Here is a 27087-nt window from a genome sequence, read left to right on the forward strand (position 1 = left end):
AAATACCTTTGCAGCAAGCAGCATCTTCACGGTACTTCCTTCACCATCTGAAAACTGAAGCAACGAGAAGAAGTTATTGCTGTAGCATGCTACACAGCTAGCACATCGTGGCAGCGCATGGCCAGCACGTGACTGCTCCATACAACGTCCCATATTGACTGGGCTGGGGCCTGGGGGGCGCTCGTGGTGAAGTGGTTAGAGCGCCGCCCATGGCTCAGTCATTAGAAACGACCCGTCTAAAAATGCCCAAAAACATTTAATACATATACATTTTTAAAAGAGTGTCTCACTTCAGAATAATAAAGTGCAATCACAGTCATTCAGTACAGGTCTGTAATTATCATCATTGCGAGACACTGTTTGCATCAGGTTTGCATCCACACCAAAACCAGCAGCGGCCATTTCTTGTATCCCAGTTTACGTTAGTCGATTTTGGACTTTGAAGATGAAAAAAAAAAATCAACACCTTAGAACGTAAGCAGCTTCACATGCATATTTACTGTATCGTCTAAATGTATTGCTACATCTTATGCAATAACATGTTAAAGTTATAATTATGGCGCAGTGTTAAAAAGGAAAATGCGAGCACTTACCTCGGGGTAAAAGATTAAACCTGGAGCTCCGTCCTATGAAATGCAGAATCTGATAGCTCAATGCAGGCTATATACATCAGGTATAGGGTCAAAGGTCAATTAGCAACTGCGTTTTAAAAAAATGTAATTACTTTATTGTAAACAGATGAGCAGTACAATAGAAATACGTTTAAGAATGTAAACAACTAACTGCTATAACAAGAACAAATCCATGACAGTAATTGTAAAACAAATAAATGTAAAAACTGGAATAAATTTGAAAAGTTTAATAGTTTCTGCCAATTTATAATCTCTGAGTTTTAAGTTTTCAATGGGGGTCAAAATAATGATGACAGTCTCTTATAGGAAATAAAATTAAAAAGAAGTAGTGTGAAAACATACACATGTTCAATAGTCTCTCCCTCACTATCACAAGTGTACCTATTGTTTACAGTTTAAGTATTACAAAAAGTATTCACCTTTTACAAACATTTCTTTAAAGTAATTTTTACTATTAACAACTCCAACTATGTAAGTATATTTTGTGTCTGCATCATAGAAGAGTTTCACAGATTAATGTTGAGGAAAATATTTTTTATACTTTTTTTTAATGGTGGAGGCTAGTTTTTTGCAGAGATTTCCAACATAATACAAAACATAGCAAAATAAAATTAAACACTATGAAGAAGATATTCCACATACTATTTGGATTTTTATAATTTAGTTAAATATTGTAGAAAGTCAAAAGTAAGTAATTAAGTCCCCTTTCAGCTAAGGTGTTAGAAATAACTTATTTCAGTTGTATGTGGTATGTAGGTTTGGTTCTAATGAGAAGAAATTGACAACCCTTCTGCTTTGCTCAATAGAACTCGATCATCTAATATGGGTATATCCCTGGGCAGCCAGCAATTACATATATTTAAATGGTCTAAATGACAGTGGCACGATTGGCATTCTGAACTTCTTGAATGAGTTTCAAAATGCTAACTGCCAAAACCCAACAGAATAATTTTCTTAATGGAGTCACTTGCAATATATTTAAAATAAAAATTTGATAATCAGTGTTGTGGCTCGAGCCATACATATGGACAGACGGGAAAAGGAAGTGGACCTAAAACGATTACAATTAATTGAGCGTGTATCAGAATTATCTTATTTAAACCAATCATGTTCCAGCATGAATCCAGGCACAGTATTGGACTAGATCAGTGGTTCTCAAAGTGCGGCCCGCGGGCCGCCAAAAAAAAAAAAAAAATTTTTTTTTTTTTAATTGAAACGCACGGAGGGGATGCGTCCCCGTAACAGTAAAAACAGTACAGGGGTCGAAACACTTAAATATCCCTCCTAATTGTTTGTATTCATTCCCCACTTATTAAACTTGCGAAGTTCGGCTGGCCTCTGCCTCTCGTTGCAGACGGCTGGTCAGCCTCCCGCAGTGCAGCAGGCAGTGTAGTGGTCCCAATGTAAGTTGTTAGATAGTGAGCTTGTCAAGCCTAATACGATGCACTCTCACATTCAAGGTGAATTAGATTAGGTCAAGTGTCTAAGGATGGATGCTAACATTATCTGGTTTCTAACTCTTTTGCCTAAAGTTTAGCTAACAAACTAACGTTAGCTAGCTGCTGATAGCCATGGAACTATCTGCCTAGTTGACTGCTGATAGCCCACCCTGTTTATTTCCAATGTATAGTGTCATAATAGTTAACACTGCTGCTGCATCATGAGTAGTGAGTCCTACAAAAAAAAACACTCCAAAAGGTGATACGTTTTCAATGTGTAGAAAGTTTTGAACAATAAAGAAGAATAAATATTTGAATGCAATACAGAATGCCTCAGTGCCTTGATTTATATTCCATTAGATGTGTGTCAATGGGAGCGAGTTGTCTTTTCCTTAACATTTCCACCATAAATAAATACAGAAGACACAAATAACTGCATAAAAATTAACCAAAATGCACAAAATGAAGTATTCGAACCTCAAATTTTTCTGGGGGACAACCCCCAGACCCCCGCTTTTAATGTGTGTTCCCCAATGTTGAAATGCGACCTAGCCCTTCATTTATTACTTTAAATGTGTTAATTACACAGTATTGGATGCTGACCAATACATGTAAACTGTAAAGACGCTGGCCATTGAAATTATTTCAGTTTTATATATTTTTTTCCTTCGGCGGCCCTCGGTCCAATGTTGGGTTCCTAAATTGGCCCTCAGCTATCAAAAGTTTGAGAACCCCTGGACTAGATAGATCAGTAGACCAACATATTTTAGTTCTATCAGCTATCAACATGTCAGACATTTGAGCTGTCCATATTCTTAAGTGCAGAAATCACAGCTGGCTTTTGTTTAAAATCATAATTTGACATGAACCCTCGTCTCCAACTTTTAGGTAATCATATCGTCAGCCAAGGAAGTGAAACCGTTTTCTAAATGTAAATGCCCAATGACTGTTTCACTGATGAAATACAGGGTTATAAAGTTATACTATGCAATTCTGAAGAAAGTAGACAAATCACTTGCCAAAATCAGCAAATATCTACCCGTTCAGAGCTTAGGCTGGAAGGGAATGTGAAGCCAACTGGGGCAAATGTCTGTGATATTGGGCTTTACTAATAAAGCCGATCATGTGATTTGGCTGTGTATTCGAGCATCCATTTTCTCCAGTGCACAGTACAGACACTGATTTTAACCTACTTCTCCACAACCCCCTAAAATGCCTTTTAAGAACAGTTAACTCATCTAAAGATGTTGACACCATTAATTCAATCCTAACACAAGGCACCATGGAATTCTAGGTTACTTCAAAATAAGTTAAGTCTGCAATAATTTGACAAATTTGCACATCCCAATTTAATTTGTAAGCCTCAGGCTTTACACCACTAGTAAGCAAGAGACTATATTAGGCAATGTGCCATTATATTTAAGTTCTGCACTTAATGATTGAGAAAATTGAATGAAGTCATTGTGAAAAATAACCATTAATTGCAGCTCTAGATTCATTTCCCTGCTCATCTTTATCAGGTGTCGGGGTGCTAAGGCAACCATCACATATGCCAGGGACAGCCATTGTAGACCAAACAAATAGGATTTACTGGAAAAAGATCTTTATTTCCCAATTACTGGATACATTAAGTACAGGAACTGTTGATAGCATCCGTTCGTCTCCGTTGTCCAGTCCAGATTCTGTTAAGAAAAAAAAAAGTCTTAGAAACTGACAGGAGAAAAAAAAAAAAAAAAAAAAAGTCTCATTGTTCACCTTATAAAGTTTGTTTGGATCAGAGGGTAAACCAATCAGTCATGAATTCTCAGACTGGGGCGGTAATAAGAAACTCATCACTTCTACAGAATTTTAAATGCTTAAGTTTCAAGCTCTCACCAATCATCCCCAAGCAGTAGGCAGCAGATCCAACCGACATCTGGAGTTCTGTTGAACAAAATACAACCCATTTAAAAATATATACATGCATTTCTTTCAAATAATAAATGTGCTTTTATAGTCTTGATCAGAAGGTAAACCAATCAGTCATGAATTCTCAGACTGGGGCGGTAATAAGAAACATCACTTTGACTAAAATACAAATTTAGGAATGTTGACATATTCTGTAAACTTCCACATCAAGCCCCAATGTCATTCAGGTACTCACCAGGATGAGCATGACGGAAGACATGATAACTTTGTGCAGACAAGTCAGACGGTGTAGCCATACCTGTAACAAGTGAAAAGGATTGTTAGTCGATCCAGTTTGACAACCAACCTTTACGTTAACCAGTGGGTACCTAATAATATGAAGTTAGTTGATTTGATCAGAGGGTAAACCAATCAGTCATGAATTTTCAGACTGGGGCGGTAATAAGAAACTCATCACTTCTGCTGAATGACCAGTAAACATGGCTGCATGGACCAGGAACCTACCTCAACTCGGACAAGATCCTCCCCAGGCTCAGTAGCTTGACTGACAGCTCAGTCCTAAAGGGAGCAGACAAGGAGTTGTTCAGTTAGAAGGCATAATGTCACAAAGATGGTGCTTCAAGAGACAGTGCGTCATGATCATTTGACGATTAAATCCCTTGCCAAATACTAGTTAGTTCTACTTCTAAAGAAGTGAGTAGCATATTGACTTGTGAAAAATTAAGTCGGTTTCCATTCAGACTGTTGGTAACCCCAACAGGTCTTCCCCTTCTTGCCAAGGTCACACCAGTGGGTCCACCTTTTCAGGTTCTGGCATTCACAAGGCGTAAGACGTGTGCGGGTGTCATCACCAAGGAAACTATGCAACAGTGGCATTTAGTCTTTTACCAGACTCTAAACACCACTATTGTGGTACAAGCTGCAAGTCAGGCGACTTCAGCACAGATGTGAACTGAGGGCCCACTCACCTTGGCAAAGGTCTTTTGTTGAGAGAAGGCAGAAGCATCTTCTGAAATGTCCCAAGGCAAGAACCTGCAACAGATGGGCTATCGTTAGTTTTGAACACAGTAAAATGTTTTTCTATCAAATAGACCTCAACCGATGTCAGTTATTCGATTTCTCAACAGTAGTTCAGACGAACGAGATTCCAAATATATCTCATCATTTTCAGCAGGTCATGGACTAAGTTGTTGCTGTAGTGACTTATTGAAATCTTACCTTTAACTGGAACACCTCAATCATGGCCTTGCAGTTGTCACCGGATCATCTGAGGGCAAAAAACAACATATTTTAGAAGACATGCAATAGCTTCATCTTTACTTCCAAACTGAACTTCCACTGATTGCCATGTAGAATGACAGTGGCTACAAAACAGCTGAAGCTGAGAATAAATGCAGTTGCTCAGGCGTTCGTCTCATTTCACATCGGTTCAAAGTGAGCTAAGTATCCTCATCATCGGAACTGCATTATGTAAGGTCATCACTGTCACACACACGTGACAAACTTACATGTTGAGCTGTCCACATGGCATCTGCGGCATGAAAAACTTCTCGTCTCCCATCTACAAGAGAAACACCAATAGGTTAGTCACAGGCTCTGCATTTTAAAAAAATATATATAAAAAAGTTCAACATGGGCCAATCAGATTAAAGGCTGACATCACTGGAATCAGGCATATGCTTGTCAATTGTAATCATCACTTTAAACCCAGCTGATGACTAAACAATGCACTGAATCCCCTTTTACTCACCAAAGTGCACTTCTGGGCTGCTCGTAAGAGTTTCACAAGTAGACCGTGTGGTCTGACCTGAATGGTGATAATCAGTGGTTAGCCATAAATTAAACAGTTAATGTGAGCGTCAGTGTTTTTCAGGGCTGATCAGATTGTTTATCTAACATCACAGTAGTCAGGCATATGCTTGTCTATTTTAAAACTCATCCCATTGGGCCCTTCTGTTATTTGACAATTCTTAGCATCAGCCTAGCTTACCTGCTTAAGTCAGCCACGCCTTGTTCTTCATCTTTGATCGTCCTGGAACACCTGAAGGGGATAAAAAGTTGTTTAGACTTAAAAATTTAACTTCATGTTGCTTCACAAATGTGATATGATCAGGTCTAAATGTGCACCATCATGGTGTCAATTAAATGCCCCAAGAAGACACATTGTAAAAAGCCAACTTTGGGATAAGTTGGAGCCCATGTGCTACTCAGAATCTGGTAAAGAAGTTTCTTCAAAGCTGATTCGGTAAGAGAGAGTTCATATATCATCACTGCAGCGATGAGCTCCTTAACAGCAATAGAGCCAACTACATTAAAAGTTATTATAAAAAGCAACAATTACCTCATGTTGAGTCTCACCACACACGTCACACCTGGGAGAGAGAGAACAACATTTCATGAGTTACCTCAACCTCATATGTTGGCAACTAAAATATAACAGCTCCATGCTACTCAGTATTGATTAAGTTTCCTCAAAATAATTCAGTGAGAGAGTTCAATATAAACATCACTGTAGCACGAGGCTGTGTTATCACGCTATTTAAATTATATTAAATATATCTGATATTAAAAAGCATGCTCAAATCGACTAAACAAGCCACGCGGATTATATAAATTACCTTTGCAGCCAGCAGCAGCTTCTCGATCCTTCATTCACCATCTGAAACAGAACCAATGAGTTGGAGTTATTGTTTTAGCATGCGACAGTTATCACATCGTAGCAGAGGCAGGCCAACACGTGACCGGTCAACGCAACGCTTTCACGACGCCACGAGTCGACAAAGACTAATTTTAAGTGTCTCAAATCAGAATAATTAAAGTCCAGTCACAGTCATTCAGTACAGGTCTGTGTAATTATCATCATTATAAAGAGACACCCGTTTGCATCCATGCCAAAAGCGGCAGCGGCCATTTCTTAAATCTGGGTTTAACATTACTATATTTCGTGTTTAAAAGAAAAATATGGCATAGAGGCTTGAGATGGCATGTGGTTGATGGTGCTGACAAGATAAACTAAGTGAAATTACAATGGTTTACTACCGGATGGTAAAGGATAGATGTCAAGTGGTCGGTGCTTCTAGACACCCGCCCAGAGAGATATTAGGCCTACCACAACGTGTAAAAAGCTTCAAAATATAAGCTTCTTGTGCAGATATACTGTATTGTCTATACTAGTATTGGCAAAGGATCATCCTAAGTAAAGACAATTAAATGTTTAAATGTGGCTGAGTGTTGAGAAGGAGTGCGAGCTCTTACCATGGATGAAGATGAGGAGGAAGTGGAAGGAGTAGCCTGTCCGTCTGACTTTTATGCCCCGCCTGAAAGACTCCGCCCACCAGGAAAAACTTTAACCGCGAAACGAAACTCATTTCCGTGAGCTGCATTTAGCTTCGGAAAGATGTAATTTGGCGAACAAAACAGCTTCAAATGTGTATGCTGTATTCTTTGCGATTATTTATTGGGCGAGGCTTTTAATTTCACAGCTAAAGACAATTTTAAAGAACGTGCACCGAGTGTTTTTTTTTGTTACTACACGTCATTTCCGTTAAGACAAGAATATTTTTCACGTCCACGCGGTGGCAGCAAAGTCAAGGCACGTGCACATTGTCAGACTACTAGACATCTTCTCTTGCCCCGATATAGGTCCATGGAACTAAATACTAATTCTATACTTACACTGTACGAAATGAAAAGTTATTATACTATTATCAGGTTATGAACCACGTTTATTTTCCTCCAGTTTACTAATGTTGTCCTGCATTGGCCTAACGTCAGCATTTATTTTTATAAATCACATTTTATTATTTTAAAGAAAATCTATCAAATGAACCATAGACTTAACAAGATAAATGAACACATAGGCCTACATACCAGGAATTTTGTGTGGTTTTTGCACGTGTAGCCTATATCTTTATATAAATTGCAATACGCCCTCCATTTGAATTTGTACACACAAGAGCACATGCTGTGCTTTCATGTGCTTTAGTGACATTTCTTGTGTTTTGTCGGTCTTCATGTGGACACAAGGGACTACTTGCATATTGTCTATTATGTAGAAGTGAAATGGTCTTAAAGGGTCAAAATCTATAGCCAAACAATAACATGTTGGCCCCACAATAAAGTTATTCTTTATCTGTACACTTGTTAGCAACAAAGTAATAGTGTCACAGCAAACAGTTTGTAAGGTATTTCCAAATGATGATGCGATGCTGTGTTTACATCTCATTTGTTCTGATTCATTTATATAAAAATTACCTTGAACATAAAAAGACCACTGGTACAATATATTAAGTCTTTATTCACTCATAAAACTGCTTCAGGTTATGATACATGACTTAAGAAGCTTCGATTCAAAGGATTTTAATACAAATTAACAAATTCTTCTTGACAATCAGATATACAACCATAACAAGTTGTCCCACTTATTCAGGCCACTCCAAGAATTACAGTGTACATTTGAGGTAATATATATGTTTAAATATACATAGAGAATAACAGGAAATTACAACAGGCCTATTGTAAATATTACATTATTAGTTTTAACAAGGGTCAATCTATAAACTGAAAAATCTCTTAGGTTACTCATTACATCTTGTAGTCCCTAGTTGCATGTTGACGTTGAAGTCACAGTTGGTTCTAGTAGTTGGCCTTCATAGTGCCAATGACTGATGTTGTAGGCTAAACCTGCATTTCCTTTACCAAGTAAGCTGCAACAGTGACAATCAAAACCAATACAATGGGTCCTGCTACTGTGTTCATTGCTGATTTATAACCAGACTATAAAAAATGATCTTTCTGTTTGTCTTTCTCTTTCACACACATGCATATAATCTCCTGTCCTGTCCCTTCAGGTTAAATAACCTTCATCAGAACACACAGTGGAAGATGTTAGGAATGCTATATCATGAGGAAGTCAAACACTGACGAGTTGTACTACCTGCGCACACACACAGATGGGGAAACCCGTGTTTAATGGGTTAGCATTGTTAAAAACAGCAATTTACGCTAAAATACAAACAGCTTGTCACCCTCTCATTAACAGGTTACTGGTTAGCTGCCAGACAGCCATAAATGCCACTGATCAACAGAGCAAAATTGCGAATACCTCCCAAACTTAAGTCTACCAAATCAGTCATCGCTATTCGGTCGTAAAGGTCCATTCCTTTGGGTCAACACTTTAGTAGTGTCATTGTACTTAACCAAAGGGAACAAATATGGTTTGTGGTCCTAGTTCCTAATAGTAGACATTATCACACTGCTGACTTTTTTAATTAAAAAAAAATTAGAAACAATGTAGATGGGAGCCTGAAGCAGCTGAACTCAGTCAACTTTTCCATTAAAGCCAGTTCCATTGACTTCAATGTCATATCAGCAGCTTGGCTCCCTCAGCTCATAAAGGAAAACTGACTACTGTAGCTGCAAATGAATAGGCACCCTGATGTAACGAGCCAGTAAACTATATCATGAGTAATTAAGACTCAGTAACTAAAATAAATAAAGATTGATTCTTCACGTTGAAATGAAGTTTACATTGATGGCATGATAAATGTTGTATAAGGCTGGATTGTGAATACAAATTCAGTATTAGGGGAATTTGATTTGAAAAAACGACATATTGGGAAAAAAATGGATGTCCCTCTCCGCTTCTACCGAAACTCAGCCAACACAGAGCTGTGTGCGAGTTTCTGCTTTGACTTTGACGCAGGTGAAGGAGAAGGCGGCGAGGATGATGTCACAGGGTTGATGGTGACGCTGTACAGGTTAGTGACGAAGGCTTCCCACCCGCGACGAAAGGCACGGTCCAACACCTGAAGGGAACAAGAGGAAGAAGATGAACCATCCACATATATGATTATTGGAAAATTAATTCTCTATATGCGTTGAGCTGTTTTTGCATGATCAGCTGACCTGCCTGCGTACTACTGTGTGAAAGGCTCTTCAGCTTACATCAGTTGCCTTCGTAGGGGGTGCACATTTACATAAATTAAATGTCAAATGCCTTTTATTTAAAAGGCTATTACGGTGGTCAACAAAAACCTGACACATTCTATATTTAGTAAACAATCATTTTCTGGAAGTAAAAGGATACAATGTTAGTAAATTTGAGGATAACAATAAGATTAAAATAAACTGTTGAGCCTTATTGTGAAAAGGGTGCTCAGGTGTATATACTGTGCACCATAAAAGTAAAATTCTGTAGACAGTACACCAAGTCAGCTCCTATGATAGAAGATTGTCCTCTATCTGACAGGAGGTCAGGAGGCTGTGTAGGGTGCAGAGCTGATTGGTTAAAAGCAGTGGAATGTTTTTATGGTGTGGGTTTAGTAGGCGGGTCAACACTGCACCGTACTTGGTTCCACTGATCAAAGCACACGATATGGGAGGCACAGGAATGTCACCTCTGTGCACATGCTTCAATGCAAGCGGAAAATCTTTAGGATCATGTGAATCCGGTACAAGCTGGACTTTTTATACACCGCCGCTGCTGGTTTACAGCTAAAAAGCCTGTTAGTAAAAAACCCTGTTCCAGCTTTCCTTTTTTTAATGGTGTTAAATGTGACGTAAAGGAAAAGAAATCCCATGAGAGTAGGTTATCTAATGGGTTTGGTGACATGCACCAATGTCCGCTGTACCTTGACCCTGGTGGCAGTCTATTATTGAGGTGATAGTTTCCATGGTGATTAATAGCCCAGTGTGCAGTATTTGGAGGATGTTGAGGGAGAACTTTACCCGTCTGTTCCACAAACTCAGATAACTCGGCTATGTAACCTCAAAGGGTTTAAAGTTTAACTAGATGGGGTGACGCTAAAGATGGAATTTAAGTTATTGTGAGACAAAGAAACAAGTCACATGAAGTACGGATGCTGAGATTGCAAATGTGTCAGAAGATACCAAGGCCTATGTTTGTTTTTTACCTTTTGCGACGGTAAACAGATACATCTTGTATATATTGAACCATCTTCATCACTCTAACTTGCATGTCAGCATACAGGATTCACCACAAATTTGGCATTTTTCGCAGCTTCTTTGGCTACTATTTTATGAGTCAGACCAATAACACTAGACACTAGTCTATTTTCTCTCACCTTGCCGTAATTCTTCAACGACTTCCTCTTCACCACCTTCATGCCCTCCTCTTGCTCCCTCTTCATCCTCCTCTCCTCCTCTCCCTCCTCCTCCTCTTCCCTCCCCCTCTTGTCTCTGATCAGGACCCTGTCGTCAGCATCCTCCTTAACCAGGAAGTGGGCGAAGTCCTCTTTTCCTCCATCCACCTCCCCGTCCTCTGTCTTGGATTTCTCCATTTCTACTTCTATTGTCACCTCCTCCACCACCAAGACGTGTGGGTCAGCCTCAGGACTTTCCATGCCCAGGCTGGACCTCTGGTCTGGGGCCGCGGCCTCCTCGGCTCTCCCCTCCTTGTGCTTCCTCCTGGAGCTCCTTCTCCACCTGCTGCTGCGGCGGCTGGCCTTCCTCCATAGCAAGGTCTCCCCGTCGCCTTCCATCATCCCCTCATCGTAGTCAAACGCCTCGGCTTCTTCCTTCTTGTCCTCCCCAGGAATGCTCACCACAGTTGGGCTCGGGCTACTGATTACTACCCTCTCTCTGGTGCTGTCCTCTATCCCGATCTCCACACACTCTGCTTCCCTGGCGTCCTCAGGCTCGTCGAGGCGACCGTAGAAGCCACTGGATTTGTCCAGAAACTTGGGGGCCCTGATGGAGCTCCGCATAGAGCTTTTCCTGGAGCTACTGCCGATCGTCATCTTTGGCTCTTGTTTCTGCCTCTTGTCTTTCTTTAATGTGTTCTTCTTTTTGACACCTCCTGAACGATATGGGGAAAGTCAGATTAGAGATTAGTGCTGTTACATAACACTGCCCTCACCCCCACTCTTTGGCTCACTGATGTCACTGTAACTCCTAGATCATTTCATATGAGCAAAAGGTGACGGATGATAAAATAAGGGAAAAAAAGGGGAGAGAAACTGCAAGGGTAGTTCTGTTTATGACTTTACTGTGTGTGTGTGTGTGTGTGTGTGTGTGTGTGTGTGTGTGTGTGTGTGTGTGTGTGTGTGTGTGTGTGTGTGTGTGTGTGTGTGTGTGCGTGTGCTTAACACTGAGGGCTTCAGCCAGTGTTATCAGGGCAGCGATGATAACTGAATGTCAACAATAAAGACACAGTGTCCTTACTGCTTTTGACAAACACAGAGACTCAGACTTTGACACTGATTTAACCAGTTGGACGCGATACCACAGCCAAAATCAATGACCTCATATTGATTATCTCTCACTGTTAAAGACAGCTGATGACTGTAGTCCATAACTATAAAGGGGTGTAAGATAAAATTCAGGAAAGAGGCCATCAGTGGAAAAAAACCTCCCAACACTTGATGGGTCATATAAATTTAAATCCAACCTTACAAAAGTAACATGTCGGCCCAAATAATGCTCTATTGGGGTGCACGTCTAATCTTCCCTGTCAATATCTACAATCTAATTAAAAATAGGTGTAAAATTCTATTTCATAGTACCATTTTTTCTTTCTTTTTTTGCAAACCATGGGTTCCCAAACTTTGCCATGCCAATGACCCCTATGTAGCATTAGCCTCTGGCGGGGAACCCCCTGTTGCACTATTCAAAAACATTTTATTACATGTACATTATAATGGCAAATATCAAATATCAAAAATTATTAATAGTCAGTCTTTCTTCTGTTATAAACATTCCTTGCCATTTCTGTCTTAATATTCAGCAGTTCTATAGGCCTAAACAGCCTTTCTTTTAGGATGTTTCTCTTTTGTTGGGCCTTTTCAATAGCCTTTAGCAGGAGGTAGCTAGCTAGCTAGTTTTCAGGCAAGCATCAACTATTACATTTTTCAGTGTCTCAATTCTGATTGGATAGGGAAGTTTGTTTTCTGTTTTTTTTTTCTTTTATTAAAAGATTGGCATCGAGGGAAACATATGTACATATGCAGTGATTCACATCTCATAGTTCCATGGCCCCTGGTAACCCCATGGGGGCAAGGACCCCCATTGTGAAAATCAGTGCAGTCTCATGAGGGTCTAACATTAAGCTGTAGCCAGCAGTTGATTAGCTTATCTTAGCATAAAGACTGAGGGAAACAGCTAGCCTGTGTCTGTCCAAAGGTTAAACATTGGCCTGCCCACATCTCCAAAGCTTACTAATTAACATGTTGTGTCTTGGTTTGTTATTCTGACAAATCTAAGGAAAAACAATAGGTTGTGATTATTTTTAATGCGTTTATTAGTTTATGTGCCGGACTATTTCCTCACAAGGCGTAGTGACTGACTTCCTCCAGGCTAGCTGTTTCAGCCCACTTTTAGTATTTATGCTAACTGAAGCTAAACCAGCTTAGGGTCTCTTTGTGTTAAAGAAATGGTGGGGTTTTGGTTCATGTCTGGTTGGATTTAACGTTGCCTTTCTGTTGTCATTGCTTTATTTTACTTAATTTATGTAAAGTTTTCTACTTTATATTTATTTAGTCCAATATATTGTAGTGCTTGTCTCATTGTAGGCTATTTGAAAATAAAGTTCTTATAAACATGTTACTGTTAAACCGGTACAGCTAAAACAGAGAGTAATTAAGATAACTATAACAGTAATAGACAAATTCACAGGTTAGAGACACATTATTCAAAAAAGGAACAAGGAATTAGGAAGAAAAAAAAGAGACAATGACCCAATGCTTAGAATGTAAGTAAATGCAAAGAATATCAGACAAGCATTTAACTGAAAGATGAATTTGCCAGTTTATAGTTAGAGGAAGCAACATAGCTGCTGTGACCTCGATTCTTACATAAAGTTACTTGTAGATGAGGTGATAATGATCTTAAAAGAATGCCGGAGCATAGGAACAAGCACAATGCAGAAACCTTTAGATAAGGAAGAGTTGCAGGTCTCACCTGATGTCTTTGCTGTTGTCTCCTTCCCTGTGTGTGTTAGAATGTGTGTGAGTGAGTGTATGACAGAGAATTGGGAGCTCAGGATACTCCCCTAACACACTTCGTCACACACACCCACCCACTCTGCACCTCTGTCGTCAGCAAAGCAAATACGCACATGATACAATAAAAAGGCAGATACACAGGCAGCAAAGTCCTCTGACAGTCAAGAACTTTCCTACATAACACAAACCTCTTCTGTACCTGTAACGGCTGGACAGGGAGGACACAGGCGCAGAGACAGTACCAGTTTAAAAGGGTTTATTTAGAAGGAATCAGGGGTTTTGGGCCGGGCTCTGGAGTGGGCTGGCAGGCATGGGAGCAGGGGTGGATTACTGCACGGGCACACCGGGCACGGGCACAGGCCCAGGCCCAGGGGCCCAAGGGGGCCCTAAGCCAGAGATACTGATAGTAACGTTTCATGTTGCATAGTCAAAGAGCTCAATCATATAAGGATACTCATTAAAATGTAACAAGATAGAAATCATCATGGGCCCCTCAACTAGTAGGGGAGAAATACAAAAGCAAGTTAAAAACGACAGCATTATTAGCTCTGTCTAAGGGGCTTCACAGTATCCCAAAATCCTATGGGAAACACTGACTTCCTTACTATGTTTTTGCCATTAATTATGTGTATCTGTGCGAAAAAGTCAGTGTACCTGACTGGATAGTGAAGAGTGGGGGACCCTTTAAGAGTCTATGCCCAGGGGCCCATTGTCTCATAATCCGTCTATGCATGGGAGTCCAGGGGGAAGTGCCAAGGGGAGAATCCGGGGAGACGAGCAGAGGCAGGCAAGAGCAGGCAGGCAGAGGGGTCCAGGGAGGGAGAGCTGGCTGACGAGGGCTGGAGCTGGTGGCAGGAGTCAGGCTGGGAGACTGTGGCAAAAAAAAACAGAATTTAGCAACAAGCTAAATGCAGGCGGAACTACAACAGGTCTAGGTGGCTGACTGGGTAACAGAGTTTACAATCTGGCAGTGTCTGGAAGGTAGGGCCGGGTGTATGAAGAGCAGTTGATTGTTGATTGATGGCAGCTGTGAATGCTGGTAACTGACTCCAGCACACAATCCAATGTGACAAAATAACTGTTCTATAAAGTCATGCTTTGAGCAAGGGGGTTTTATATTTAGAGATATCTTACACCAACTTCATTTTGCCTATAGGCCTACTAATTTCTTCATACTGTAGCCCAGGGGTCCCCAAACTTTTTCCAGTGAGGGCCACATAACTTTTCCCTTCTCTGATGGGGGGCCGGGGTCAGTTTCTAACAGAAAAAGTGTGACAATCGCAGGGGTCCCTAAATGTAATCATTTATTGTTTTCCAGAAAACATGCTGACACTCCAGCGCACCACACATATCCAAATATTAATAACCCTTTCTGAGATCAAATAACCCTCTCTGGGTTCTTCACAGAATAAAATAACGCAGAAAATATATAGGCTAATAACACTATTTATGAAATCAATAAAAATCAAATAACCCTCTCTGGGTTCTTCACAGAAAGAAAGTTATGCTGTGCCGTGCACAATCATGGGTAAAAGTTCAACTTCACTTGTCAGAGCAGAATCTCAAATGTCTCTCAAAGTTCTTGTGTTCTTTCCTTATAATCCAGTTTTGTAGGTTCCATAGGCTAGCCCAGTAGACACCACTGTAGGCTCTCTCTCATCAACTTCCCTCTGAAAACCACAATGCAAAAGGGGTAGGATTAAATAAGTGTATACTTCTTCCTGCTCCTTTTTAGGCATATCTCAGCAATACAGATACTTTTTTTTTTTTTTGTGAAAACATAATTTGTTTATTGTATTTCCATGCTTTTCATTTTGTTTTGTATGTTTGATATGTCTGAAATAAATTGAATCAAATCAAATCAAGCAGGCTAAGAAACCGAACTAAGTGATACAGCACCTACACAGCACAATACATTTCAATACCAGTATGGTTGTGGAGATGGATTTTATCCCAATAGATTTTATTATGATTATATTTGTTCATACTCAGAATGACTAATTTAAGTCAGCAAAGTGAGCTTACCTATGTACTGTATGTTCATCAGTGTGAAGTGTGGGCCTGCATCTGGCTGGTGAGAAGTTGAATGTCCGGTTCCATTCTAGTCACAGCCAGTCTCAAACACTGATGCAAATGTTCATCTGTCAATCTTGATCTCGTTGGAGTTTTCAGGAGTTTCATGCGTGAAAAGGTTTGCTCGCAGATATACGTGCTGCCAAAAAGTGTGGACATCTTCATTGCGTGTTTTTTTATGTTGGGGTAGGTGTCATTTGGGAGGGCGGCATAGAAGTCAATGAGACTGTTGGGCTTGAATGCGTCTTTCAGAACATCACAGTTCTGTAAGTCGGCCAGCTCAAACTGATAAGAAGGCTGGGCTTCATCGATGTCGGCAACAAAAGGGTTCTGAAAAAGACGGATTTCTTTTGCATGAACATGTAGTTCACGGAATCGTACACCGAACTGCGCCTTCAGCATTTCCAGTGCTTCCACACACTTTTCACCTGGGAACGCGACAGCTGGCTTCTCTGCAGAAAACCTTTGGGTAGCAGGGAGATGGGTGAAGTTGTGCTTTTTCACTTGTTCCAAAACCAGCGCTAGTTTCACCTCAAATGCTTTTATGTGGGAATACATGTCGCAAATGAGTTTCCCCTTCCCTTGTAGCTGCAAGTTAAGGCCGTTCAGCATTTCTGTCACGTCTGTTAAAAATGCGAGGTGCCATTTCCATGCTGGGTCGATCAGCTCTGGGACCGTTTTGCCTTTTGACAGAAGAAATGCGTTAATTTCAGGTAGCAGCTCGTAAAAACGCCTCAAAACTTTGCCGCGGCTCAACCATCGGATCTCTGTGTAGTACAGCACATCTCCGTACGCAGACTCCAGTTCAGACAGGAATTGTTGGAACTGCCTGTGTTTAAGTCCATTTGCTCTGATGAAGTTTATGCACGATACCACAACCTTCATGACAGAATCCCACTTCAACACTTTGCAGCACAGCGCTTGCTGGTGAATTAGGCAGTGCACTTGTAGCGGGGCGGTGAGACCCCGTTCTTCCATCTCCCGGTTCATGCGTCCTATTAAACCCCGAGACGCTCCCACCATACTAGGGGCCCCGTCAGTCGTGATGCTGGCAAGCTTTGCCCAGTCCAGATCCAACTGTTCCATGGTTTGACATACTTTGTTGAAAATATCCTCCCCAGTCGTAGTGCCTTTCATGCTTTGTAGGGCTGCCAGCTCCTCGCACATCTCAAAGTTTGCGGTAACTCCACGAATAAAAATAAGAAGCTCCGCGGTGTCCTGCACGTCCGTGCTCTCATCCAGTGCTAATGAAAAAAAGTCAAAATCTTTAGTCTTCTGCTGCAGCTGGGCATACACATTACCGCCAATTTCTTCAACGCGTCTGGTAATTGTACTTGACGACAGACTCACGGCATTAAAGACATCTTTCTTCTCGGGACAGACCTCCTCCGCGACAACATTCAAACATTTCTTGACAAACTCTCCTTCAGTGAAAGGTTTACCGCAGCTTGCTATCAGCTGAGCAACACGGAAGCTGGCCCGAACTGATGCTTGGTTCAGCTGAGTTTGCCGTACAAATGAAGTCTGCTGAGCGAACAGTCCAGTTTTTAGCTTTGAGATTTTTTCTGCTCGCATTTGGCCTTGCAAGCTAGCACACTTGTCTTTGTGACGGGATTCATAATGTCGGCGCAGGTTGTATTCTTTGAATACCGAAACCGTCTCTTGACAGACGAGACAAACAGCCTTTTCTTTGGATTGAACAAAAAAATAATCGTGTGTCCACTGCGGGTTAAATACCCTGCTTTCCGAATCAATTTTTCTCTTACCCAACCTTTTTGCCATTATTCCGTTCTGGGGGGGAGGGGGGTTGGGGTCACGTTCACGTTCTATGACTGGGGTACGGGTGGCAATAAGGGTAAAAACGTGCTGGGGCAAAGTGAGGTCGTAGTAGCATTTTTTTCCGTCTCTGGTATTGTTCAGGGGGCCGGGTCAAATGTGGAGGCGAGCTATTGGAGAAGGACGCATAGATTTTCCATAATAATATTAATTTAAAATAAAATATTATGCAGGGTCCTCTGGGATGGGCTTGTTGCTCATTTTCTTTTATGGGACATATTTCTCTGTAATATAATGAGTGCATTTAAATTATTTACAAATTAAAAGCGCCATATTACATTATATTTTTAAAATGTGCAACGGGCCAATCAATCAGTGTTTGACACCCCTGCACTGGTGGGTTAACTAAGAAATGCAAAAAAAAAAAAAAAAAAAAAAAAAAAAAAAAATTCAAAGGGCCATATTACATTATCTTTTTAAAATCGGCCGCGGGCCAGTAAAAAGCGGTCGTAGTTTGGGGACCCCTGCTGTAGCCTATTTCCCTAACATCGACAGAGCTCATGTCAACCGCAATTAGCTCACTGCAGATTTCTCCTAAAAATACCATGACGCACTTGTGTTTGCTATTTAGCAAAAGTTAGCCAACTTTTGGAAAGTCAGATTATATTAGTCCGACTTTCAAAAACAAAACCGGTGCCCTTAATTGTCAAACTATTTAATAGATTGAATTAAAGGGCAATTTCTCATTAATATCCCATGAATAGTTCAAACTAAGCAAAGAGACAGTGACTCAAGTTAAAAGTGGCTGCTTCTAGGGATGGCCATGGTTAACCAGTTAACCGTTAAGAAGATCTTTAACTGGTTAATACTAAAGGTTAAACGGTTAAAAAAAAATGTAATCGTCTTAATTTCTCTCAAATCCGGACTATTTTGATATCGCTAAACCGGATGTAAGAATGCGAACTGTCCGCAAATAATGAGAAGAGTAGTGTAGGCTACGCTCAACTTTATAATAGGTCTGTGGTACGCTCCCAGTCACAATTTATGGTCACAGCACTCCCATGCCATGTGTTTGTATAATTCAATTAACAGCGTGGGCTCCCGCTAGCATTAGCCTTCTTTAGGTGGATGCTGTCCTTCATCTATCACCGTCTCAGTGAGTGCCTGCCCCTGCACAGACATAGAGAGGTCTGCCATGATTGTGTGCCAGGATCAATAGCTAAAATCCGTCATAAATAAAAGCGTAAAGTAGCCTACCGTCATGCAGTACTGATAACGTCGGAGCTTATCAATACTAAGGTCTTTCAAAATGTTGCCCCGTGCTCAACACTACTTAGCACCGGGTTTCGGTAGCCTAGGCTACCCATCCCCTAAGCCTGTGTGTGTGTGTCTGTAAATGTCCATTTTCAGTCACTTATTGCACTTTCCGCTCCCTACATTCACATACTAGACCTCTTCTAACAACAGACAAGGTGCCGTGTGAATGTCAAAATGCAGGCATTTAAATTGGCTACTGGTCCCTGAATTGTTTTTAAACAATTATGACGGTCCTTGGAACAAAAAAATTGTGGGAGCCCTGCTATAAGGCTTCAGGTATTTCACTATAGATAGGCCACATTAAATAACCGGTTAATAACCGTTAATTCTAGTGGTTAACCGGTTAAAGAAACATTTCTAAATGGCCATCAGCCTGCTTCCAAATTAAGTTTTGTCTTCATGTCCACTAACGTGTCCAGCATTGTAGCCTACTCTGATAAGAAAGTATACCCGACTTGAAAGTGTTTGTGTAGGTATGTGTAGATACGATAAAAGAGCACGGTCTTTGTTGGGATAGTAAACACTGTGTTTGGGTGGGACTGGGACAGGGAGTGGGAGCCGCTCAGCTGTGTGTGTGTGTGAGAGAGGTTATAATGGGCATGCCTGTTTCTAGCATCAGTTGTCAGCTCTGACGTCGTACAGCACTCACACACCTTCTTGTACATGCACACACATGCATAGGCCTACTGTGTGATGGCACACACACACACACACACACACTAAATGGAGAGTAATAAGTGTTGTTTAAGGGTGAAAGCATGACAGTGTAGGTAGGTGTTGATATTTCAAGGTGTATACCAAAAAACATCTTTCTAGCGTCAGTAGTAAGTAGTATAGTCTACAGGGGTTTACGTGCGTGCAAATCTACTTGTGAATCATTGCGGATGAACCACATCTCATTGTATGACTTCAACTCCTCTTACTCACCACCCAGTGGCCCTTCATCAACAATCCCTCTGAGTGTGGCTGTGTCTTGATTCAGAGACCACGCACTTGGTAGGACGCAGTCTCGCGGTCTATGAAGGCTATAGCCTATGAAGGCCGATTTTAAGGCCGGTTTTAAGGCCAACGAGCCTTGTTAAACGAGACGGTCTCCGCAGGTCTCCGTTTACGAGCATTTCCGGTTTACGTAACAAGCCGTTACCTTGCGTGACGACTCGCCGCTCCTGTGCTGCCTAGCAACCCTGATTGCTGCCAACGGAGACAGCCCTGTCAGCGGAGGAAAAAAGAAAAATAAGTTGTCTACCAGACGAAAAGAAAAAAAAGTACAAGAAAAAAAGAAAGGAAGATAAAAGTTAAGAAGATGGAGCAACACGTTGCTGTTTTGTTATTTTTTATTTTATTTTATGCAATCTCTGAAAAAAACGCAATGAATCTTGGGATATGTTGGGCCACGAAGGATACATCTGATGCAGCCTTCAAAACTGCTTCAAAACCGTGAAACGAAGGCTGCATTTCACGACCGCATATGAGGAGCCTTGCAAGGAGCCTTTCAAATGGGACAGCCTTTGCGCGCCGCTATGACGCAATCGGTCTTCAAATGCAGCCTACGAGGCCGGTTCCAAGACCGCAACCCCTGAATCAAGACACAGCCCGTGTGTTGGGTCGATGAGGCAGACTCACACCTGCCTAACACTCCATATATGGTCAACAAGCAGGGGCGTAAGAGCTGTCAATCAAACAGATGTTTGAAAAAAATTCAAAAACATGGCTGAGGTAAGAGAATCCGCCCACGTGGGTAATCACAGACCGGACGTTGGGAGCAGGTTGCCATGGGCACAGCCAAGCAGGGACAAGATATATATTTTTTTATTTGTTTACACTGTGTTCATAAAGATCATAAAGAGACAGACAAAAGGGATAATGGTCACAGACACGCTGTAAGAAACGTCTGTAAAGTGGGACACCGTTAAGTGATGCCTTACTCACTCGATCAGGGAACAGATGTGCTGTTGGCTGTGTTTCAAATGAGACATCCCTCATCAAGACACTGGTTCCAACAATGTTTCAATGCTGTGGGCAACCAAATATAAACCTTGCCAGCCAAGGAGCAAATTGTTAGGGACACAACAGCCAAGGCAATTACAAACGCTCAAGTAAAACAATGTTCACAGACATTTGCTTAGTGCAGAGAAAGACAATTCATGGTTATCGGTTTTTCCTTTTTTTATTCCTAATTTACAATCAAATTTCGGACCAATACTTTGCATTCCCCCCCCCCTTTTGTCAAAACACACCTGGCTAACAGAGGTTTCTCTCTCGGGTATCTACAAACCTGGACAAGTACAATCAAAAGAGTTAAGCCACAATATAGTCACATTTTGTTGAACAATGCAATGTTGGAGATAAAAGAGTAAATCAATAAAATCCAAAAAAACATGTTTTAACATGGTCTAGGTTTATTTCCAAGGCCAGGGACAGACATGATCACATTATACAATATTACAGTAATAAATACATTGGACACCGGTAGGGAACTTACTTACAGGCATTAATTACACTGAAGCAGGCACTACATTACATTATTATACAACAGTGGCTGAGGAGCACTCGGTTTTTTTGCTCTGTCTTCTTCAGACTCCTTGAAGGCGTCATGGAAGACATTCAACCAAGCACAGCTTGAGCAGCTCAATTCATATTTGAAGCTTTTCCTGGCTTTGCCAAATACACCATGGCAATGCTGCTACTGTGATGTACCAGGGATTTCCTGCCTATTAAAAGAGCAAATTCAAGTATTTTTCTTGTGGTGCAAATGTTACATGAACGTCGTGATTCATATGCGTTTATTGCAGGAGTTATTCATATAAGCTCCAGTAGTGTCGTGTTGGTCCTTTATTAAGAGATTCTAAGTGGTTCCCAGTCTACCCGCCTTATGATTTTAAAAGTCATCACTAAAAATATACACACTACTGCAGCCAATTGTTAAAAACTAGCCTTCTCGCTCTGAGCTTTTACACTAAAGCTACATTCAGTTGTGTGAATGTCATTGTGTATTTCATATGTCTGTGTGCGCTTGAGAGCATTAATAAATACAAGGCAGAATGCACATTTGCTCCTCAATAATATTACATTGACAGAAAATGCCAGCATGTTGATTCAACAGGTGGTATACATATCAGTTTCATGCCTATGATGATTTACATGGCTGAATACAGTCTTACAGACACTAATCGTGTTAAAATAGAAGTCATGCATGGATAAAGTGCTCCGTTGGGACTTGTCCTCAGGAGACAGAGATCAGTCAAGGAGCTGGTTACAGAAGAAACAGAGGCAGGAGGCTGAATCCAGAATAAATAAATAGAATAAAATCGAACTGGAATGAGTTACACAGCAAGATTTCTATAGAACACACATAAACCCTACAAATGATGAAAGTATGGACTGTCTGTGATTAGTAATGCTTCGTGCCTCCAGCTTTAAGTAAAATTGTACAGGTGGATTCACGGGATGGCTTTGCTAAATTTAACACTGGCGCCACCATCAGGCAATTGTCTAAACTACAGGCCTCATTCACTTTGCTGCTGCTGCTCCACTTTAAAATTAACTCACTAAATATCAAATACAACTCATATCCGTACATACAACATATAGTCAGCTCATTTGTAACAACACATACACTCTCTCAATACACACACAAACACAAACACTCTCACACTCACACACACACTACCCGAGACAAAAAAAAACAACTTCATAAGACATATGACATCAGTCATAACCATGTCAATTTAGTCACCTCTAAAGCCCCTATCTCACTGGGCTGCGACTGTTTGCGACAAGTTGGAGACTGCATTCGCAAACGAGTCTCTAAACTGTCTCCAAACGTTCGCGGAGGTCTCAATTTCCTCGCATGAGTCGCAGAGCCGCGCAGTCCTGTTGCATGAATTTTGAACATGTTCAAAAAAAGTGTGCGACAAATCAGTCTCAAAATAGTCTCAGATTCCTCGCAGGTGTGTCGCACGCGTCGCAAACCCTTCTCAATTTAGTCTCCGCGAGTCAGAAAGTGCGAGGAGTGTTTGACAACTTTGCGATGGTTTGGCGACATATGAAACTAAATTGCGACTGCTTTGAGACAAAAATGAGACTGACATTCCGTTCGTGCGACACTCGCCAGACGTTCGTGAGACATAAATGCGACCTCTCGGCAAGGACATTCGCAAACGTGTCGTAAGTAGCAACTCAGTGAGACTGCAAGTGAAAATTGTCGCAAATTGGCATATTTTGTCGCTATTTTGTGTCTCCAACTTGTCGCAAACAGTCGCAGCCCAGTGAGATAAGGGCTTAACAGATATGTTTCTGTTTTACAGTATTTACAACAACACAGAGTTACATAGGCAGCATCTATCAGCAGAGTACGCTTTACAATATGTGAGTGTGAGTGTGTTCCTCAGACCTCCACTGCAGGGTCTGAACCAAGCCCCTGAGCCTGCAGAGCATCCTCCCTCTTCATCTTGGGTTTCTCTGTTCGTGTGTGCCACACCAGCACCTATAAAACACACACAGACACACACAAACAATGAACAGACAATAAATTAAATACAATTATTTTTTTTTAAATTCTGCAAAATGATGGTTAAGGTTCTCTGTATCACGCTCATACTTTGGAGCAGTTGTCCGCTTTGGGCTCCAGTTCGTCCATGGTAACCAATCCCTGAAGGAAGCTACTTTCCAGGAAGCCCATTGGTGCCTCTCCGTCAAAGCAGGCCTCTTGATTGGCCAGGACCAGCTTGAGAGAGACAGCGAAGCCGGCCATGTCCATCGGGAAGGGACGGCTGGGACGCCAGCCAGTGTGGAAACGAACCACCTTCATCCCAAAACACAAATGCAATATTTTGTATAAGTAATATTTAGAAGTGGTTCTGATTAGACATTGAAAGAAACGTTTATGGTTTTATGAAAAGAAAAGTGTTGATACTAACAGATATCAGTTGTAAATATGCTTGAGTTCAGACCACGTTATACAGTTATACATCACGATACACTTATCTGAATCATAGTCTTTATACTTTTTGAAATTTCTAATGATTTCATATAAAAGACACTAAGCTCATTCAGGGCTTACAAAAGAAAAACACAATCTTCGTTAGGGTAACTCATCTTTCAGTACTGTTCCTTTAAGTCCACAAACATAAGGGGCACCCACCTTTCCTCCTTCAACCACGGGCCTCTCATATTTCATCCCTCCAACCAGCCCCACCGGCCACACCGACACCCGCTGGGTACTCCTCATCTGACACAAGACAAAGAGGACATTTTCTTGTTAGTTCCTTGTTGGGAAAAAAAACAGACGCTTGTACAGCTTTGGACTCGACCACCCAGTGAAGAGGATCAGGGAAATAAACACGTTCACGCTCCAACGCCCACCTCTTCAAATAACTGCAGGCTGTACGTGTTGTCATCATCGGCGAAGTAAACCACTCCCTGCTGGCTGTCTGCTCCTGGCTGAGCCCTTCTGTCCTCTCTGAGCCACCGTAGACCCTCGTTCCTCTGCTCCACTCCACGAGGCTTCAGCCAGCTGGGGTCACCCTGAGGTGGAGAGGGAAAACATTTAGAAACTTTAAAAATGCTCTTTTTTTAACACTTGAATGAGGGAAAATACTCAATTTAAATGTATGGAGACTGATCCCCCCCCCACTAGATTCTTAGTCTGGGCCACCCTTAGTTTCTACAGATCCTTGCCGTCTCCATCTACCTCCTGCAGCTTGCGGTCCTTGTTGGTGGGCATGTGCAGGTGTGTGTAGGTCAGGCCGCTCTTCACCAGGAGCTCAGCCACCAGAGGAGTCTTGTGAGGCGAGTCCTCCACCACGATCCAGTGGAGCTGAGGAACATGGAGGAAGGTCTGCGACATGCGAGTCAGCTCCGCCTTCTGCACAAACCTGGACGGAGTGAGACGCTGTGTTTATGTGTGAACGAGAAACAGGACAGCAACGGTTTAGGGAAATGGGCTAATGTTTTACCTTGCGTATGTCGGGGTGATGACAAAGATGGTGGGCAGCGGGGGCTTGGCCGGCTGGTTGTGGGGCTGCTTTGTGGCATCTGACTTCCTTAATGTCTCCTGAAGGCGGTGTAGCTCCCCCCGCAGACGGGATATGGTACGGTCTTTGGGCATGTCGTGCTCTGTGCAGTCGCAGCGCTGACCTGCAACGTGTTAAGGACACAACAGCCAAGATAGTTAGAAGTATAAAAGCAGAGAAGAGAACTTCTTAAACATCAAATTAAAGGAACCGACACAACATAGTTTGAGGTAATTACTGTTATAACAATGAGTAATAAGCAGGAGACAGACATGCTGACGGCCCAACATAGCCGTTTTACTAACATGGAGTAAAAAAAAACGGAAAAGAACATACATATTCTCGCATACAATTTATGTCTCTTCTTTTATCTTAAAGATTTTTAAGCCCGAACAGAGAAATGTTGGTCCCTTATCTGACTCCAATTTCACACTCATTTTCTCTACTTTTACACATTAAATCTCATGAAAATGTATATTTGAAAACCTTACAAGTAAATTGTGTTCATTGTGACGGTAGAGTGGTTTAACATGTGTATATTTGGCAGTGACAAGACAAGGGTATTTTCACCCAAAGTATACAGCATTCAGTGGGTATATATTTCTGTTGACTAACAAAGTGACCTTTTCATGGAAGTAGTTCTCTTTTTTTCAGCCCCGTCAAGAGTGACTTGATAATACAGTATATTGGACAGCTTATTCACTTGGTTGAGACTGTTTGGCGAGCACTTACCAAGCTGCATCAGAGCATAGACGAGGCCCATGAGGGAGACCATGAAGTAGAGCACAAACACAGTCTTCAGCTTCAGCTTCATCCTCGTTGCCATGGCACCCTAGCACGAAAACACCCTGACCGGCTGAAGGGATGACATGGTAAACACTGCTAGTCGCAGGGCTATATTTTCATTATCTTTTACACCTTTATGGGTTTTTTCATTTTAGTCTTAGTTGTGAAGCCTGTAACTAAGGACCTAAGGAACTAAAGGCGTTACGATGAGTTGAAAATTTAGTTTCTCTACATGTATGCCAGCTAGATAATTACTAGCTATAGTAGCTAAGAGGGCTTTCCCGGCAACATTAGCCTTTCAAGTGTTTATATACTATTTATGTTTGAGCCTAAATATAAAACTTTGAAGCTAGGGGTGGCTGTGTGAGTACGCTAGTCCTGAGAGGTCGGCTATCATGAATGTGCATTTAACTTGATGATGAATCAGTGGTAGCTAAGCTATGCTAGCCTGACATTTTTTGTAACATAAAAACAGCTCGACTGTTGTCTCAAACTCACCGGAGGCGGGAAACCGTGATAGAGAGGAGCGGTGGAGTCAAGACACGAGTTTAAACGTTCATGTCATCTTGTCACAGTTGTGGCCAAAGGCACCTCAGTGCACCAGAGCATCCATTCATTCGGTTAAGCTCGCTACACTCAAGCTAGGACATTTTTTTTTATGTCCATGCAATGTACCAACATCTTCCGGTTTCAGCGCAACGCAGAAAAGGAGTCCCTTCGGAACATTTACAGTCACAAATAGTTCCGCATTCCAGCAGGAGCCTAATTATATATGGGTTGCCCAAGTGAAGCCTATGAAAACATAAATAGTTATGACCGTAGCTGTCGGGCAATATTTCTACAATCTTTTCTTTAATTACTAAATGTTTAACTTAACATATAGTTACCGTAGTTTTTACCTTCCACAATTTATAATTCCTATAATTTTGCCATATTTCTAACATCCTTAATTAACCTTACTATTCTTTATTTTTCCGGGCAGACATGCAATTCTATAAATTCCTGTTTAGTACCTTGGATAAAAAGAAATAAGACTATAATTCATAAATGTAGTGTAAGAAAACAGTTATTGAAAGGGAAGCCCATTTCTACGCACAAACGGGCTCCTGTATAATCCTATTCAGTCACTTTGGAAAAAAATAAATTAAAGACCATCATGAATGAGAAAAAAAACAAGAGA

The 27087-nt window shown here is 41.3% G+C and overlaps 2 protein-coding genes and 1 long non-coding RNA gene across 3 annotated transcripts; all 3 read right to left on the reverse strand.

Annotated features, from left to right (window-relative positions):
* Positions 1-3652: 3652 nt before the first annotated feature.
* Positions 3653-7267, reverse strand: LOC307268951. Its single transcript, XR_013845479.1, has 12 exons — positions 7235-7267; positions 6598-6638; positions 6321-6351; positions 5970-6020; positions 5730-5786; positions 5488-5540; positions 5198-5246; positions 4948-5011; positions 4484-4537; positions 4215-4277; positions 3947-3994; positions 3653-3753 (listed from the first exon to the last, which is right to left on the reverse strand). It is a non-coding gene; the product is annotated as an uncharacterized lncRNA (long non-coding RNA).
* An 8717-nt stretch (positions 7268-15984) lies between these two features.
* On the reverse strand, positions 15985-17589 carry LOC307269504 (general transcription factor II-I repeat domain-containing protein 2-like; the record flags this gene model as incomplete). Its single annotated transcript, XM_080052479.1, has 1 exon — positions 15985-17589. One exon carries the CDS (start codon positions 17587-17589, stop codon positions 15985-15987), a length of 1605 nt encoding a protein of 534 aa, XP_079908605.1.
* A 3866-nt stretch (positions 17590-21455) lies between these two features.
* On the reverse strand, positions 21456-26547 carry b3gat3 (beta-1,3-glucuronyltransferase 3 (glucuronosyltransferase I)). The gene is made up of 8 exons (XM_080052283.1): positions 26406-26547; positions 25854-25977; positions 25065-25245; positions 24800-24983; positions 24472-24633; positions 24251-24337; positions 23708-23911; positions 21456-23593 (listed from the first exon to the last, which is right to left on the reverse strand). Exons 2-8 carry the CDS (start codon positions 25945-25947, stop codon positions 23495-23497), a joined length of 1011 nt encoding a protein of 336 aa, XP_079908409.1. The 5' UTR covers positions 25948-25977; positions 26406-26547; the 3' UTR covers positions 21456-23494.
* Positions 26548-27087: the final 540 nt, after the last annotated feature.

This window comes from Ammodytes marinus (assembly GCF_949987685.1).
Source record: "Ammodytes marinus genome assembly, chromosome: 23".
Classification (NCBI taxonomy): Eukaryota; Metazoa; Chordata; class Actinopteri; order Uranoscopiformes; family Ammodytidae; genus Ammodytes; species Ammodytes marinus.